Below are 13,689 nucleotides of genomic sequence, written 5' to 3' on the forward strand. Positions count from 1 at the left end.
CCTGCTGAGTAAGAATAAGACCCTCCCTTCATCCTGTCAGCCAGCACTGCCTCCCCCCCTTAAATCTCTATCTTCCCCCAACACACTGGCATTTTAGTTTTTTTAAATTTTATTTTTTAAAAATATTTTATTTATTTATTTGACAGAGAGAGAGGTCACAAGCAGGCAGAGAGGCAGGCAGACAGAGAGAGAAACAGACTCCCCACGGAGCAGAGAGCCCGATGCGGGGCTCTATCCCAGGACCCTGAGATCATGACCTGAGCCAAAGGCAGAGGCTTAACCCACTGAGCCACCCAGGTGCCCCTTAAATATTATTTTATTTAAATTCAATTCATTAATATATAGTGTGTTATTACTGTATTATAGTGTATTATTAGTCCTCAGTTTGTTTCCTATAATTAAGAGTCTCTTATGGGCACTTTAAGTACACATTCTCACAGCACTATTCTTGGTTTAGCAAACTTGGGTCCAGGGGGAATGGTTTGTCCATATTTATATAAGAAGTTAGCTGTAGAACTGGGACTAGAGTTGGGTGTTCTGACAATCAGGCCAGAACACCCAAAAAGGCCTTAGGGGAAACTCATGCCTCATAGCCACATGCAAGTTGCGTGTTCCACGGGGCAGCTCACCTTCAAGCCACCCACATTGTTCTTTCACACAGGAGCCTCATCATCTCCCCTTTCTCTGGGATTCCACCTTCCAACATGTAAGTCTCACTGTTGTCACCCTGCTCAAGATCTGCCATGGCTTCCCATTCCCCTAAGCTCCCTTAGCCTCCACATCCCCACCACCATCCTGGACCTCTCCAGCCTGACTGCCCACAAGTCCCCCATATATACACTACAAGCCAGCCTTCCAGCAAAGTTTAGAAACATCTGGTTCCCACATGGACCACAGTCCACACCTGGCTTGCCCACAAACATTGCTCTTTTCGGATGTTTTGCCTTTGCTTGAAACACCCTTTTCCCAACCCCCATGTGTGAGACCCGAAGGCATCCTCAACGGATCCACTAGCTCCAGCTAGAGAGTTTGTTGTACAGCCTGCTTTCTCTTCACACAGGGGGCCAGAACAGGGACAGTGCACCCTCACGCCCTGGGCCCAGCATGTGCTGGGCCGGGGGTGGTGGTGGCAGCAGCCTTCTGCTCCCACTCAAGCTTTGACCTGTATCTTCCTAAACAGACTCCTCATACTCCCTGACTTTGTCCATACTCAACAGAAAGCCCCCCTCCAAAAGTCTATATTTGCTGAAGACCTCCTCCATCTTCAGGGCCACATTGGACACTGGTGTCTCATCCCTAACAACCAAGATTTTCCATCAAATACTTGCCCACAAGTATCGAGCCAGGTCTGACACCTTCCCACTCCCCATGAAGACCCAACAGGGCCGCAGGTCTCAGCCTGAAGTTGGTACAACAGCGCAGCAGGCCCTAGACTTCTGGCTCCTTCTTTACCAGTGCAAGGTGATGATGAAAGGAGAAGTGAGTGGCTGGGGTCACAGAATAGCTCAAGGGTAAAGGCAGAGCTGCGGACATCAAGCTGTAGGGCAGCAGGGCAAGTCAGGGCTAGCAGTGGGGGTAAGGGTGGCTCCAGGATTATAGTAGGTCTGTGTATCTGCTCCTGGCTTAAAAATTCTTATTAGACAATTGATGTTATCTCATCTGCTCTCACAGATGAGAAGTGGACATCATCATAGTGGGTGGCTTGGGAAGGGTAAAAGATCAGGGTCAGGCCAGAATAGTCTAGATTTCCTCCAGTCTAGGGAAGCCCAGCCAGGCACAGGATTCACAGCCCTGGGCCTGGAGTCATAGTCAGAGGGGTTCTTCCCACCCTCCTTGTGTCTCCATGTCATTTTCTCAGACTCTTCTAGCCCATAAGGCTCAGCACCAGTCTCCTCCTCCTCCTCCTCCTCAGCACCTCCTCCAGGAAACACTTCAGGATTGGCCCATCCCTCCATTCCACCTCACAGCTTGGAGCAGAACTGTCACAGCTTCATTTCTCCCACTCACTGGAGCTGCTGAGGTCTTGCTCACACAACCTTTCCATTGCTTAGCCAAGTTGTGGGCTAAGTGATCTCATTGCAAGCCTGCCTCACCTTGCTATCAGCTGTCCGTCAGCTTGGAGACTGTCTAGGCCCCAGAAGGGGTTTGATAAATGTCACTTGGATCGGCATTGCTGAAAAAGGCACGGGGCAACAGCTGTTCATGTGAGAGGCCATGGGAAACAGTAGCAGGAGCTCAGAATGATGCCAAGGTTAGCACCCAGGCCATGGGGTATTCTAGAGCTGGGAGTCAGGGCAGAGGCCTGGGCTTGAGCCCCATTTCTACATGTACTTGCTTGTACCTCTGGACAGTCACTGCCCCTCTCGGGGCTCGAGAGTCTAGTCTCTTTTTCAGACATACTTGGTGATGGGGGATCAAAGCCCTAAGCCATAAAAAGTGTGAAACCCTCTCCACACTCTGTATGTGACTGAAAATAAAAAGTCTAAACTGTAAAGTAATAAGGAAAATGAAGTTCACAAAGTTTTGACCTTTTCATAATGATTATTTTGAATATCAAATATTAAAATGTGTCCAAAACGTATGCTTTGCTGGTCCCTTACATGTTTGGCCTGCCTCCTGGTGACCTGGCCCCAGGGTGGATGCTAACTCTGAGTTCCCCCCAACAATGGATTCAGCTTTCTCAGACAGTCTGGTACTCAGTTGCTGCCCCCTGCCCATCCTTCAGGGAGAACTCAGGCTCCCAAGAGCCTTGAAAACATCTGCCTGATGTTTATCTCATTCTTCTACCAAGCTTCTGAGCAATGCAGGAGACCCCAGAGGAAGCTTGTGCCAATCACTATGTTGGGCCACTCTAGCCCCCGGCTTGATCTGAGCTTCCTCCAGGGGCTCCCTGACTATGCTCAATCTCGTCCTTGGGGCCTTTTGACAGGTGCAGGCTCATGGCTTGCCTTGCCCCAAGTGGCTTCCACAGTAAGTTTAAAGGCCAGAATGGGACCCCTCAGCCTGGGGGAAGAGGAAGTGCCCCTCTCCACCCACACACAGTTTCTCATACTAGCCCTAACATCAGAAACAGGAAGCAGGGTCCCCCAGTACATTCGCCTTCTACCAGACAGACACATGCCCTCCCCCCAACAAGTCTCTCCTCAATGCTCATGTTCTCAGAGTCCCCCACCCTTATCAGCTGAGCCCCAATCTGGGATGGAAGGATGCTCTTCTGGGGAAGGTGGATATCGTTAGCCTCCATACAATGAGAACAAACTTGTACAGACCCAGGGATCTGCCCAGAATGGATGGTGTAGAGAAAAGGCCCAGGGTGGGGAGGGTAAACTGGCTGAAGAACAGGGTGGCAGAGTTGTGGAGTCTGAAGCCACAGGATATCAGCCCTGCCAACAGCCTCAGAAGCCCTTCTGAGCAAGGCTGGGGATCTAACCCAGCAAACAAGAGCGCCTCCCTTAGGGATTCCCTACGGTCTCTGACCCCTCACTCTGAGTGAGCCCCATTTAGACAGATAGGCTGTGCTGAGGGTACAGCAACCTCTCAGGACAGGGGGGTGAGGCTGACTTACTGGTTATGTAGAGCAGAGTGTGGAAGAGCCACATCCTAGCTGGAGCAGAGGCAGTGGCGTGGACCTCAGCGTATTCAGCTTCCCCTCCTCTGCTTGGTGGCCAGGAGGCGGGGACAGGCACACACAGAAGCAGAGACCCACAGGCAGACAGGCACTTTCACATAGACACGGATGTTCCCACTTGTGCACAGCCGGCTGTGAGGCTTCCTCAGCAGTTGTGGGCTGGGTCCTGGAAGCTCAGAGACACTTATCAGTCCTTCCCCATGACCCACACTTCGTGGAACAGTGAGACAAGGTTTAGCCTAGGAACATAGCTCTGGATGTCTTCATCAGATGTTTGAGTGCAGAAGTAGTATTAATGCAGACGTTTATCATTCATGTGAGGGAGTCCCAGCCTCCTGCCCTGCTCTAGAACCTACCACCAGATACCTTAGCCCAACACCCAGCCCAGGGTCCTTAGTGGCGCTGCCTCAGCAATGAGAATGAGGTCCCCTTCCCACCTGAAGTAACCCCACAGCTAGAAACTGGGCTCCTGCACCTGGCCCCTGGACTCAAGGCCCTGAGGCTATGGAGAGCCTGTTAAATGTTAAGACCCAATGCACTGGCTGAAATCAACGCCTCAGTGAATTGTTTGGCTACATTCTCTTTAAAACCTAGCTATAGTACCATGACGTGGGAACTAACTTAAGAGAGCTCTGAGCTACCAGACAGAAAACATAAAAATTCCATAAATCTTTCCAGCATACCTCTGATTCAACCCAGCACCCCCAAAGTATACTGCCAACAGCTTGCAGTCATACTTAAAAGCTAACTTCACAATTTGTCAAATTTTCCCTGTGACCAAGTCTGTCATCTGTCACAGAAGGAAGTGTCCCCGCTTCCCAGATTGTTATGTGCAGAGCAGTGCTGTCCATCAGAACTATGATGATGTTCTAGATCTGCATTGTCCAATACAGTAATCGCTAACCACATGTGGCTACCGAGCCCTTGAAATGTTACCAGTGCAACAGGAACTGAATTTTAAATTTTATTTAATTTTAATGAATTCACATTCAAAAAGGCAGGAGATTCTATGTCTCTCACACGAACGTCTGCATCCCCAGGGAGAGCATGCTGTAGTGTTAATGCAAGTGTTAAAGCAGACAAGGGTGTTGACTTAACGATAAGATGAAAATTTTATTTTCTCACCTTGAAAGTTTGCTTGGCCAGTCTTGTGGAGGTCACTGACACTTAAAAACATGTTTGCACTGTCTGCTTTGGTCTGACAAAATACCTACAACAAATGTGACAGTTCCCTGATGCTATATGATTCTTGAACAGAGATTATAATTCACTGTTTCTGACACTGCCCAACAGCTGGAAACAAAGTTCCAGGTCTGATGATCTGCCTGCCAGATCACGAAGAAGACTATCCAAATTGGCTTAACCTTGTCGTGGTCCAGACCCCTGGCCTATTTTCCTAACACTCCAAGGCTCAGTGACTCAGTGACTCCCCCTATCCCACACTTATTTGGAGTGCCAGGGGCACTTGGCAGAGCCAGGATAGGCTTCTCTCCCCATCACTGGCCCAGAGGCGTTGGGAGAGTAGCCCCAGGCCACAGAGCAGATCAGCAGTAGGGACACGTTAGAACCCAGGACTGCAGATGCTCAAGATTTCTGAAAGCAGGACTTCGTGTCTGCAGTATGAACTTCAGGGCACCTCAGGAGGCCAAGTTGATGACTTGGAGTTGATGACTGGAGGATAGACAGGATGCAGGGCCATTTCTGCATCTTTGGGGATGTCTAGCATGCAGACTCATGTGTTTACCCAAGCTTGCTGGTGTCAGCATGGCACAACCCTAATCATGAGCATATATAGGTCCTTTGAGCCTATCTGAGATTAACTACTGTCCCCACAAATCCAAACCTAAGATTTGCAAGGAAAGAGCCAGACTATGTTCTACAATGCTTCTGTTTGGCGCCTCATACAGGTTTTAGACAAATGGTAAGGGACCAACTTGAGGGATATTCTACAACATAACTGGGCTGAACTCTTCAAAAACATCAGTATCATAAGACAAAGGTTAAGGAATTGTTCCAGGTTAAAGGAGACTAAGGAAAGGAAAAAAATGCAGTGTGATCCTGGACTGGATCATAGACCAGGAAAAAAAAAAAATCTTTCAAAAACATTATTGAACATTATTGGGATAGCTGGCAAAAATGAAACATGTATCTAAAGATTAGATACTACTGTACTAATTAAATAAAATTATACATTTCTTGAATTTGATAATTATGTCATTGTCATATGAGAAATTCCTTATTTCCTAAGAAATTTAGGAAATGTACACTAAAATATTCAGGGGTAAATGGACAGGTATATGCAAGTCACTCTCAAATAGGTCATGCTTCAGAAGTGGAGATGGGGGGACAGAAGGCAGGAGGGAAAGAATGAATGACAAAATATGGCAAAATGTACTTTGTCCTATCCTTGAAACTTTTCTGTAATTTTGAAATTATTTCAAAATTGTCTTAAAAGTTACAGGATGGAGATCTGTTCAGCAAGAGGTAGAAGTACTAACTGCTCCCTATCTTGAGAGTGAGTCAAAAGATCTGATATCTGCACTCACCAGCGGATATAGGGCAGTTCCCCTCATCTTGCCTCATCACCTCTGGACACAGAAGATGTTCTAACTACCCACTAGCCTTCTGAGTCCTGAGAAGCTGAGTAGAGGAAATTTGGAAGAGTGAGGACTTACTGAGACAGGACTGCTGGCAAAAGGCACCTGGGGGAAGTCTGAGGAACAGTAAGAATCACTGCCATTGACTGAGCACTAAGGAGGGAGTGCCAGATTCAGTGCCAAAGGCCTTCCATGCAAAGCCCTCATCTCATCCTAACAGCCAACCTACTTGGTTATACTGATTTCCCAGATGAGGATACTAGACTGGAGAGGTTAAGTAACTTGCCTAAGGCTATATGGCTAATAAGTGGCAGAGTTGGGACTTAAGACAGGTCTGTTTCCTCCAGAATCAGGATTCTGAACTACTACAATCCTTCTACCCTCATACCCATGGGTCTAAATTCCTCCCAGTTCATGAGCTTTTAAAAAGCAGAGACCTCATTTCACAAACATATACTGGGATTTTCACATTACTGGGTGTCATGAACTCAATTTGTGTGTGCCCCATTGCCAAATTCATATGTTGAAGCCATAAAGCCCCAACTTGAGTTTATTTGGAGATAAGGTCTAAAGGCCTTAAGGGAGATAATTTAAGGTCATAAATATACGGCCCTAATAGGCTTAGCAGTCTTAGAAAAGGAACAGAGATCTTTCTCTCCATGTGCATGTACCAAGGAAAGACCATTTGAGGGCACTATGAGAAGATGGCCGTCTGCAAGCCAGGAAGAGAGCCCTCATTAGACCTTTCAGACTCTAGACTGTTAGAAAATAAATTTCTGTTGTTTAAGCCAGTCTATGGTATTTTATTATGGCAGCCTAAACTAAGACAATGGACTACCTCCTAAAAAGCCTCCCAAACAAAACACTTGGGGGGGTGTGTGTGTGTTGGGGAAGGTGGGCTTAGTGGGGAAGAAGCAAGGGAGAGAATCCTCTTCTTCTTCTGTAACTGAGGGGTTGGTTTATGGACTAAGGGTCCAAGGGCTTAGGCCTCTTGCTTGCCCAACTTCCTTCCTATTCAACTTAGGCTTCTAATGGTCTTTATAAAAGTAGAGCAAAGATCCTAGAACTCACATTAGCAATAGAAGAAACCTGGAGACCATCCCAGCTGAGCCCTTCATCTGACAGACAGGGAAACTGAGGTCCAAAGAGGTGAAGGGACTTGTTCAGTCTTCTCCAGTTTGTGTGTGTGAAAAAATGAGTCCCCAGGGCTTCAGGCCCAGTCTGACACTATTCTATTTGACCATCCTCCAAAGACACTCTACCTGAGCTAAAAGTGCAACCTTCTGATCATAGGCTTCCTGAGTACTCCTTGCCAATGACAAGAGGGGATGTACCACACAATTAAACACACAAAAAGCCAGGAAGGGATAGGAAGGTCAAGTCTCCTCTCTTGCCAATGGTGTGGGCCTCTTGCCTTCACTAACCTACATCAGTCAGTGGTGAGGGTGACAGGCAATTTGTGAAACACAAAGTTTCACCTACTAAAGAATATGGTCACGCAAAGAGGGCCTCCGAACTGCTGAAGCAAAAACAGGTAAGAACCCTAGGGCAGGGAATTGACTTTAGCAGGTTAATACCACCCACACTCTAGAGTTTTATTTATAGCACAGAAAGTCCCACTGCAGTGCCTCATAATCTGAAATAGGCTTTTGAGCCAGCATTTCTCTAACTGTTCCCAGGAATATCAAAATCCTGTGAAATGCTCATAGAATTTTATTTAAAAAAATGCTACCATATTTTTTCTTCTAAGATTTATTTTATAAACATGTAAGAAAAGTTCTGGATTTTCATTGGTCAGATTATGCAATAACAATCTGCCTTGAAGCAAGTGTGATATTCTCAAAATTATCAAAAACATTCTGTCCTTTTAGTTCTTAAAGAAAAAAAAAAGGCTTTAACTTCTCATTTGCTTCCTGTTATATAAAGTTTAAAAGCAAATACTCGTAACCAAATTTATTTGTACAGCAATTAATTAATCTGTGAAGCCACGATTTGCTGTTAATCTTAATCCAAACAGGCTGTTAGCATTTCGGTGTAACTTTAAGAATGCTCCAAGTGAGAGGTGGACTATTACTGGAGGCCAAAGAGCTGTTGCCTGAACAAGTTGTTTCTCTTCGCCTTCTTTGGACTGCCACCACTTTCCTCTCCAATAGGAACCAAAGCTAAGAACTGACTCAGTAATTCCTCCTTGGGGCCTCTCATCCAGCTGCCAGCTTCCCTTCCTCCTCTCCTGGGGCAGATGAATGCTTTCCAAAAAAATATTCTACATGATGCTCTTGCAAATTCTTTACACAGCAGGTAAACTTCAGCTCAGATACAGCCAGATCATCAAAACTTGAATTTTATGGAGGTCTAATTAATGACATTTTTTTCTTATACAAATACAGTTTATGCACTTCTAAATAATATTTATCTTTTTCAATCTGGTAGTGTCAGCTACAATTCAACTAGCCTGTAGGCAAAGGAGTCAGAGCTGGGTTGTTACCATAATTCACTCATTTACCAAACACTTTTTAAGTACTACTTACTCTGGACTGGCATGGTGGGAGGATACAGAGATAACAACATGAAGACACCGGCTCATTAGGAGCTCACAGGCTAAAAGGGAAAATAAAACATGAACATCAAGTATTGTGTGTACAAGGCAGAAAACAAGGACTAGCCTGTAAGAGGACCCAAAGGCCTCAGAGAATGAAGCTGTTCCTGCAGCTGGGAGATTTATACATTCACCGCATGTTTACAGATAACCTGACAGGTTTCTCTAAGACTGGAGAAACCCCCATGAACAAACCAGACCTGGTCCCTGCTCTCATGGAGCTTACAATCTACCAAAAAAGACAAAGTAGGAACAGGACATTACAATTCAGTGTATAGGTGTGCTGGCTTTGGGGGGCAGTTACAGAGATTTGGCATACACATACATACACACATTTCACTTAGGCAAACACAATGGTATATTTTCCTGAAAAAGTCGAAAAAAAAAACACCCCGAAACAAACAAGGAAAAAGCAAAGCAATTTTAAGTCATTTGGGCCACTTCACCTCCATTCACCTAAAGGTAAGCTTGTGCCCTGCCACACCTGTGGCTTGTTACAGTTCCCAAGAGCCTCTTCAAAAGTGAGTTGCTTGCCTGAGTGGAGTTTAACACCTAAAAATAAGTGGATTTTTTTTTAATTTTTTTTTTTTTAATAAATATGGCCTTCATTGTAGGCCAACCACTTCACCTGTAACTCAACCAAAGAAACTATGGTCCCACATAGGCAGGAACCCATGATGCTGGTTTTCAACATGGCACCTTCCCCAGGATTTCCAAGTGGAATTTTGATTATGCTGCATTTTTATCTTAGGTGTGACTGTATAGCCCAACCCTGAAATGAGCAGAGTCTCATTCATGGCAGTACTGTGGGATACGTAGCAGGGGCCCATAACCTGACTCTGGAAGTTGGAGGCAACCACCTGGAGGTGTCTTTAAGTCCTTGAGGATGAGGGAAAAGAGAAGGCAAAGCTTAAGTAGAAGGGAGAAAGAGCCAGGGAAGTGTGTCACTGCTAGGGAAGAAAAGCACTGAGCAGATTTTGACAGACTGGTGAGATCAAGATGGGTCCAAGAACTAGTGGGCACAGGGCAGGAGAGGCGGGGAAAACTGGCCGAAGATACCAAAAGTTAAATTCTGACAAGTCTTGTGAGCTGTCATTGGAGTTTGGCATTTATTCCAAGGACAATAGTGAAGCTTTGGAAAGGTTTTGCGCAGAAAAGTAACAGAATAACTTTAAGAAAGTTCATTCTGAAGCACAAGAAAAGATGCCCAACATCCTTAGACATCAGGGAAATGCAAATCAAAATCACAACGAGATACCAATTCACGCTGTGAAATAACAAGGGTTGTCAAGGATTGTGAATAAACTAGAGCCCTCATACACTAATGGGGAAAATGGAAAATGATGCAGCCATTTGGGAGAATAGTCTGGCAGTTCTTCAGAGGGTTAATTAGACAGACTGTATGACCCAGCAACTCCACCCTAGTTATATAACCCAAGAGTAATGAAAACATAACCACACAAATACTTGTACATAAATGTTCCATAGCAGCATAATTCACATCAGCCAAAACTGGAAACAACCCAAATGTCCATCAACTGATGAATGAATAAAATGTATTGTATTCATACAATGGAATATTATTCATTAACAAAAAGAAGTACTAATACAGGCTACAACACAGACGATCCTCAAAAATATGTTTAGTGAAAGAAACCAATCACAATGCCACAAAGTGTATGATTCCATTTACATGAGCGTTCAGAATAGGCAAATCCATAGAAACCAAAAGCAGAGGTTGCCAGGAGGGGAGAGGAACTGGGGAATGATTGCTAATGGATATAGGGTTTATTTTTGGTGATGAACCTGTTCTAAAACTGACTATGGTGATGGCTGCACAACTCAAATATACGAAAAGCCACTGAAGTGTGTATTTTTTTTTCCTAAAATTTTTTATTTTTAAGTAATCTCTACACCCAATGTGGGGCTTGAACTCACAACCCAAAGATCAAGAGTCGCATGCTCCTTCAACTGAGATAGCCAAGTGACCTTGAAGTGTATACTTTAAAGGAGTGAAGGGGTATGTTATGTAAATAATAGCTGTCAAGCTGTAGTACACAGAACAGAGATGGAGGGATGCGGTATGGGGAAGAGATCAGGGAGGAGGCTGTCACAGGGATAAAATGGGAGAAGACAGTGATTTGAACTAAAGGGAAGGCTTCATGGGACCAGAAAAAGGGGCCAGAGGAGGGCTTGTCACAAGCTCCACAAGTTCTCCTGGGTAGCTGGCGTCTCTCCCAAGATGGAAAGTAGGAAACAAAAATGAGGTATCTGAAATTACTATGAAGCAGCAAAATGTATTTGCAATCTCATATGCATAAAGACTAAGAATATAGAAAAGTGTGTAGCCCTGAAGCCCACCTACATAAGGAGCATCCAGGCACAATGAGCTGCCCCTAAGGGACCATCCTGACAGTCCACCCTCACTCCCAAACTCCAAAGAAAGGGCCTGGGCATTCAGAGCACGTGTAAGATGTTGCAAGATCTGAGTGCCTGAGTGTGGGTCAGAGAGCGAGAGAGGAGGTGGCCAACAATAACTTGGGGAAGTAAAATCTTCTAAGATACTTTTCTGGGGTCTGTATATTTGTAAGAATTGCAAGGCTGCCCAAGCAGGCATTTTTCTTGGTTAAATCAAAGGTCCAGTTTTGACTACACACCACCACCTTTCCAAAAAGCGTTCCCTGATCTCTAGCAGGAGACTGGCAAGGGTTATTTGACCATGGGATAGATGGGCTCAAACTACTGGTGGAAAAGGTCATGATTGGCAAACACAGAAGAAGGGCTTTTTTAAAATACTGCTGAGACCACATCAGTTAGGACCCTGACCACAAGGATATCTCTGTCCCACTAGAAGACCCAGAGACTGTAATGGAAATGGGATAGGGATGAATCCCTGCCCAAAACCTCATGCATGCCCTTCTTGACCCTCCCCACACATGCAACAGAAACCAGTGCTGGCCAGCCCACCACAACCATTGCTTCAGGAAGAGTAAAACACCACTGAGATGCACCAACAAAGTCAGAAGCTCTGGTACTAGCCCATTCATTTGCCAGATGGGACAGATGGAATACAAACCAGGGGTTGGCATCCAGGTCTCTGATTCTCGGGTCCTTGTTCTTCTCACTCTACCAAGTCCCCAAACCTTGCCCCGTCTCAAGAATCTGGCTCTCAGCTGTATGCTCCACAGAACAAAAAGGGAGGAACCTCAGAAACATTACGTCTCAACTGGCAGAGAACCATCTCTCTCCAAGAATCCACTCCGGAAGTAGAAACATACCATAGTTACAGCCTCTAATCTTTCCAAAGGGAGTGAAAAGCAGGTTAACCAACAAAACATGGTACAGTACAGTTGCTGCAGCTCTCAAGTCCTGCAGCCCTTTCCTTCCTTTGTTAGCAGCAGTGTTCTGCATTCAATCACACCACACTGTAATCAACTCTCAATGCCATAAGCAAAGATTCTTAGAATCCAGGACTATACCAGGTACTGAAACACTCCAGACAGGTGAGGAGTTTTGGTATCACAACGGGACAAGGGCTTACTCTCTCTAATTCTTAAGTTCTAGTGAACTGAAGTGAAACACTATTTTTAAGCCTGCAGAAGAATACAAACATTAAATACTTCAAAGTAAAGATCAAATAGGAAGACAAAATAATCTACTGCCCTTAAAATAATCTGAAAGGAGTTTGGAAGTAAATAAGAAATAAACTAAAATTTCTGTAAGTATTATCTTATTTGGCAGTTTTAAAGATATCTTCAGGTGCCAGAACTTGGAAATACAAAGAATAAATACTAATGTATCACTTCTGAAGTGATAATAAACAACAGGACCCCATCTCAGATGGATGGATTTTTTTCCTACAGTGGCCAAAAAGCAAGCTGAACACTATATACAACAGACAGACTATACAATTAGGATCATTTAAAAATAATGAGACTCCTCTCCTTGCCGTCTTCCAAAGTATATAATATATATTTAACAGCACACATAAGACACCACTTGAGCTTCCCTTGTAGCCAACAGGAAGTATTTTCACATATAAAAATTAAAAATTTAAACTTTTAAATCATTAATATTTTTAAACATAATACAGACTTAAAAATTGTTCAACATTAACCCATGACCCCACCCCTAGCACAAAAATCCACCCCAAATCCAGAAGTCACAGTTTTTTGTTCCTAAAAATCCCACAGCACTGAACTTGATCTTCACTTCAAGCTGATTGTTAAGAGGCCCGTAACAGAAATCCCCAGGGAGGAACAGAAGCACGATCGATGCTGCGTCTCTTATCTACCTGGGCGGCACTGGTGCACCTCTGAGGTCAGGTCCATGAGATTCGGCCCCCACACTAGGATCCCGGAAAGGTGAGCTGGCAGCTTCCCTCATCTTCCCCCTCGAAGGCTGTCCAATAAGCACCTGGGAACTGACTTTTCTTGGGAAAAGGGTGCTGGTAACAGCTGTCAGGGCCAAGGCAATAGTGAGAAGTTCAGTTCTCTGCTCTTTGGATGAACTGTGTAAAACATTTCTTTAAAAGACACAATGTTAAAAATATTAAGAAAAACGTCTACAAAATCTGGAGGGCTGCCTTCTCCTCAAAGGGTAAAGCTTGTGGGGTAGTGGGGAAAGAACTGAGGGCCCAGAACTCTTACTCTGCAGCAAAAGATAGACAGATGCCCTTCAAAACATGTCACATTCTTAACATGTCTTGCTGAAGCAGCAAGAGCTGAGGGTGACTGTGTAGGAGCAGGAGGGGTGCCAACTCCTGCAAGGGGGTGGGAGGGGAAAGGTTCCTACTGTGCACCCCTCCCTGCATGAGAATGTCAGATTTTAGGGCAGCTGCCGTTAGCCCCAAGGGCATCAGGACTCTG

General features: G+C 45.0%; 2 protein-coding genes across 4 annotated transcripts in view; both read right to left on the bottom strand.

Annotated features, from left to right (window-relative positions):
* ITGAE (integrin subunit alpha E) overlaps positions 1 to 3,750 on the bottom strand; it is a 62,849-nt gene extending 59,099 nt beyond the window's left edge. The window contains exon 1 of one of the 3 annotated variants that reach the window (XR_006815966.1): positions 3,566 to 3,748. Coding sequence is in view for 2 of the 3 variants with exons in the window: in XM_045985851.1 (XP_045841807.1) it covers positions 3,566 to 3,599 (34 nt within the window). In the remaining variant the exon portion in view is untranslated. Of the gene's footprint in view, positions 1 to 3,565 lie in introns of all 3 variants that reach the window. The other 2 variants (XM_045985851.1, XM_045985853.1) reach the window with 2 other exon arrangements.
* A 5,665-nt stretch (positions 3,751 to 9,415) lies between these two features.
* NCBP3 (nuclear cap binding subunit 3) overlaps positions 9,416 to 13,689 on the bottom strand; it is a 32,654-nt gene continuing 28,380 nt past the window's right edge. Inside the window, exon 14 of the mRNA XM_045985074.1 lies at positions 9,416 to 13,278. Within this exon, the coding sequence (XP_045841030.1) occupies positions 13,170 to 13,278 (109 nt within the window). The 3' untranslated portion in view covers positions 9,416 to 13,169. The remainder of the gene's footprint in view (positions 13,279 to 13,689) is intronic.

Source organism: Meles meles, chromosome 18 (genome assembly GCF_922984935.1).
Source record: "Meles meles chromosome 18, mMelMel3.1 paternal haplotype, whole genome shotgun sequence".
NCBI lineage: Eukaryota > Metazoa > Chordata > Mammalia > Carnivora > Mustelidae > Meles > Meles meles.